The sequence below is a fragment of the Oncorhynchus mykiss genome, chromosome 3 (genome assembly GCF_057628025.1).
Source record: "Oncorhynchus mykiss isolate SJ-2025 chromosome 3, ASM5762802v1, whole genome shotgun sequence".
NCBI classification, from domain to species: domain Eukaryota; kingdom Metazoa; phylum Chordata; class Actinopteri; order Salmoniformes; family Salmonidae; genus Oncorhynchus; species Oncorhynchus mykiss.
The window spans coordinates 19768878-19772500 of NC_143024.1; the positions used below are offsets into that span (position 1 = coordinate 19768878).

At 43.9% G+C, this 3623-nt stretch overlaps 1 protein-coding gene across 1 annotated transcript in view; it reads left to right on the plus strand.

Moving 5' to 3' along the window:
- Positions 1-1721: 1721 nt before the first annotated feature.
- Positions 1722-3623, plus strand: part of LOC110520896 (small conductance calcium-activated potassium channel protein 2) — a 124180-nt gene continuing 122278 nt past the window's right edge. Inside the window, exons 1-2 of the mRNA XM_090223934.1 lie at positions 1722-2285; positions 2772-3623. The exon at positions 2772-3623 is cut by the window's right edge and continues 289 nt beyond it. Of these exons, the coding sequence (XP_090080060.1) occupies positions 2806-3623 (818 nt within the window). The 5' untranslated portion in view covers positions 1722-2285; positions 2772-2805. The remainder of the gene's footprint in view (positions 2286-2771) is intronic.

Sequence of the window (3623 nt, forward strand, 5' to 3'; positions counted from 1 at the left end):
CTATAGCCCTATCATAAGCATCATGCACTATAGCCCTATCATAAGCATCATGCACTATAGCCCTATCATAAGCATCATGCACTATAGCCCTATCATAAGCACCATGCACTATAGGCCTGTGTGGCTTATTATGACTCTTGATGTAGGCTCTCAGCAGTGGTGTAAAGTATTGAAGTGAAAATACTATAGTTACTTAAGTCGTTTTTTTTTGCATCTGTACTTTACTATTTATATTTTGTACTTTACTATTTATATTTTGTACTTTTACTTTACTACATTCCTGAAGAGAATAATGTACTTTTTACTCCATTCATTTACCCTGATACCCAAAAGTACTTATTACATTTGAAATGCTTAGCAGGACAGGAAAATGGTCCAATTTATGCACTTATCAAGAGAACATCCCTGGTCATCCCTACTGCCTCTGATCTGGCAGACTCACTAAACACAAATGCTTCATATGTAAATTATGTCTGAGTGTTGGAGTGTGCTGCTGGCTATCAGTAAATAAAATTGTGCTGCCTGGTTTGCTTAATATAAAGAATTTGAAATTATTTGTACTTTTACTTTTTGTATATTTTAGCAATTGCATTTACTTTGATACTACTTAAGTATATTTAAAACCGAATACTTTTAGACTTTTACTCAAGTTGATTTTTATTGAGTAATTTTCTATGAAGATTTCTTTACTTTACCTCAAGAATGACAATTGGGTACTTTTTCCACCACTGGCTATCAGATAGGTGGGCTATCAGCCGCTCCTCGGTCAAACTCTGATTGGGAATAGGCCTATTATTACGCGTCTCTAAGTCTCCGGTGTCGCTCTGCAAACTCAGCACCTTCATTTCCCTCATCCTGATTGCGATGTCTTATATCGGACTGACCACGGACAATTTACCCCACGAGAAGGTAGACTCCAGTTGCCTAAGTGACCACAATCAGAGACCACAGGAAACTTACCGGATGCGGCCGGCGGCCTCATCCGCCAGCCCACTTAGCAGAGGCGCACCCCTCTATATCTCCCACTCTCTTGACTATTGAGCTCTCTTTGTTGTCTTTGTTCACTAGTGAATGAATTGTTGTCGAGCAATGACCCGTTTTCCAGCATTCAATTAGGCCTATCTTAATTTGACAGCGTTAGTTGACATTAGCTTAAAGGTCGAAAAGCCTATTGGTTTTCACCTGTAGCTGTCTAATTCTGCCCGTCAAAATAAGACTTGTCTATTGTTCTTGTCTGTGTATGCCTTTGTTTATTGTAAAAAAAATATATTTATATATTAGAAAATAAAACTTGTTTTTGTAAAAAAATAAATAAAAAAAAACGTGTTCACCCATGCTCGAGCTGCTGAATAATAAATACAATAAATCAGTTGTGTGTTGGCAACTCCCAAGAACGAATGAATTCCGCACGCTGTCAGAGAGGATGTAGGCTATATGACACAGTTTCCCGGAGAACTGTGAGCAAATGTAACAGTTGCATTAGATAAACTAGTAGTAATATTAGCCTATGTGATCGTGATCCATACTAGCGTAATATAATTTATATTAGATTTATTATTATGGGGTTCAACGGGAAAGAACGTCTGGATGGCGTGATAAAAATGTGTTGGTAGTTTTTCTTGTCTTCATAATTACCCAGTGACTGTCCAATGAGAATTACAGGGAGGGGAGGCAGAGAGCGAGAGCAAGCGAGAGAGAGTGAAGTTGAGAGAAACATATTCGAAGAGACAGTGTGAGCGATAGAATGAGTGAGTGAGGTAAAGGAAGAGTTGCATAGAAAATCATATTTGTCATTTATAGGCTACCTTTCTCCGTTTAGCATAGCATGTTTGCATGTAAATGTCGAGTAGTCTAGCGATTCAGTTATTTTATATGGTGAGAATGCTGACGGAGATTTTCATATCAACAGTAGGTTCATAATATAATCATGAAAGATTATTCAGTTCTTTCATTTTTAAGGACATTTGAAATATTCGATATTCGTGATATCAATTCATTGATCCATGGACTGACGGAGATAAAGACTGATTGATTTTACAACGGCGAATTGAGGGAAGGAATCATCGAGCACAGAGGGAAGGAAGGGAACCAGTGAATTATTTGGGAGAAATCAAAGCGCTCCGTCTCCTGTGAGGACCTGTCGCTGGTCTCGCACCTAGAAGAAGGGGAGCAAAAGATGATGGAATGGCCGTGACAACATGAAAAAGAAAAAGTGTGGGGGTCTATTTTCATCCAGCCAGTGATTCAACACGACTGACCTGGGGGACAGAGAAGGGGAAGAGAAGGTAGGAGGAGGAAGAGAGAGAGAGGGGGTTTTGGGGAGAGAAAGACAAAGAATGCATGGTGTCTGGGTGTGAGATAATTTGGGAGATTTTAGGAAGGTAGTTTAAGAATGAATAAAAGTGAATTGAAAGATCCTTGCCATGTAAGCTATAGGACACATATAAACACAGATTTGACAGAAGCATGCATTCTAGGGGACCAGTATTCAACTGTGCTCAATAAAGTCAATACTTTGAAAATAATCATTTTTCACTAATGATCGGATTTGCCTTGTACACGTCCAGATAATTTGCTATAGTCTATCCTATCTGAACTTCTCATCCATCATGTGCTCCCTCTCTTCCACGCCTCCCTTCCTCCATCTCTCTCTTCCTTCCTCTCTCCATTGTTTCATAATTAAACCCCATCTCTCTTCTAATTCTAATGTTTCTTCTGTACTTCTCTTTCCATTTTTATCTCTCCTTTTCCTCCCTCTGTCTCTCCGTTAGGTAGAGAGCGGCCTGTCGCCCTCCGGCCCCCACCATGGAGCCCCCTCCCTCTCTGAGCTTGACTCTCCTGGGAGGCAGTGAGGACGAGGACCCGCGGTTCCCCCTCCCTCTGAGTGGAATCTCCCACTCCTCCATGACCGGCAACTACCCGGGATCAAACCACTCCAACCACAGGGGGGGATCCAGTCTGGACCGGCTGAATGGGTCCCCCACTACACCTAACATGCCCAAGGCCTCCCTCCCCAAACTGCCTCTGTCCTCAGTGGGGGGTCAACCCCTGCCCCCCCTCCCCAATGCCCTTCACCCCACCAGCACCCCTCTGTCCTCGTGCCTGGGTTCCCAGCACAGCCTGAGTGGAGACAACTCCCCAGTCTACAACGCCCTCTTTTACTCCTCACACTCCCCTTCCATGGAGAGAGAGAGGGACAGGGATAGAGAGAGGGACAGGGATAGAGAGAGGGGATGTAAGCACCGCCAGGCCAGCCCGCTGGTCCATCGGAGAGACAGCAACCCTTTCACAGAGATCGCCATGAGCTCCTGTAAATACACAGGCGGCGTGATGAAACCTCTCAGTCGCCTCAGCGCCTCCAGACGCAACCTCATCGAATCAGACAGCGGCAGCGACACCAAAGAGGGCGGGGCAGCACCTGTTACCGCCACAACTGCCATTGGAGGGCGGGACCGGGACAGAGAGGGTCCACCCACTTCCTCATCCTTGCCATCCTCCAATCAACCAACCCAGAATCCTCCAGAGATAGTGATCTCATCAAAAGAGGACTCGCCGTACGCGAGGGGTTATGATATCACCGACTCATCCTCCAATCAGATGTCAATATACCATCAGAACCACGC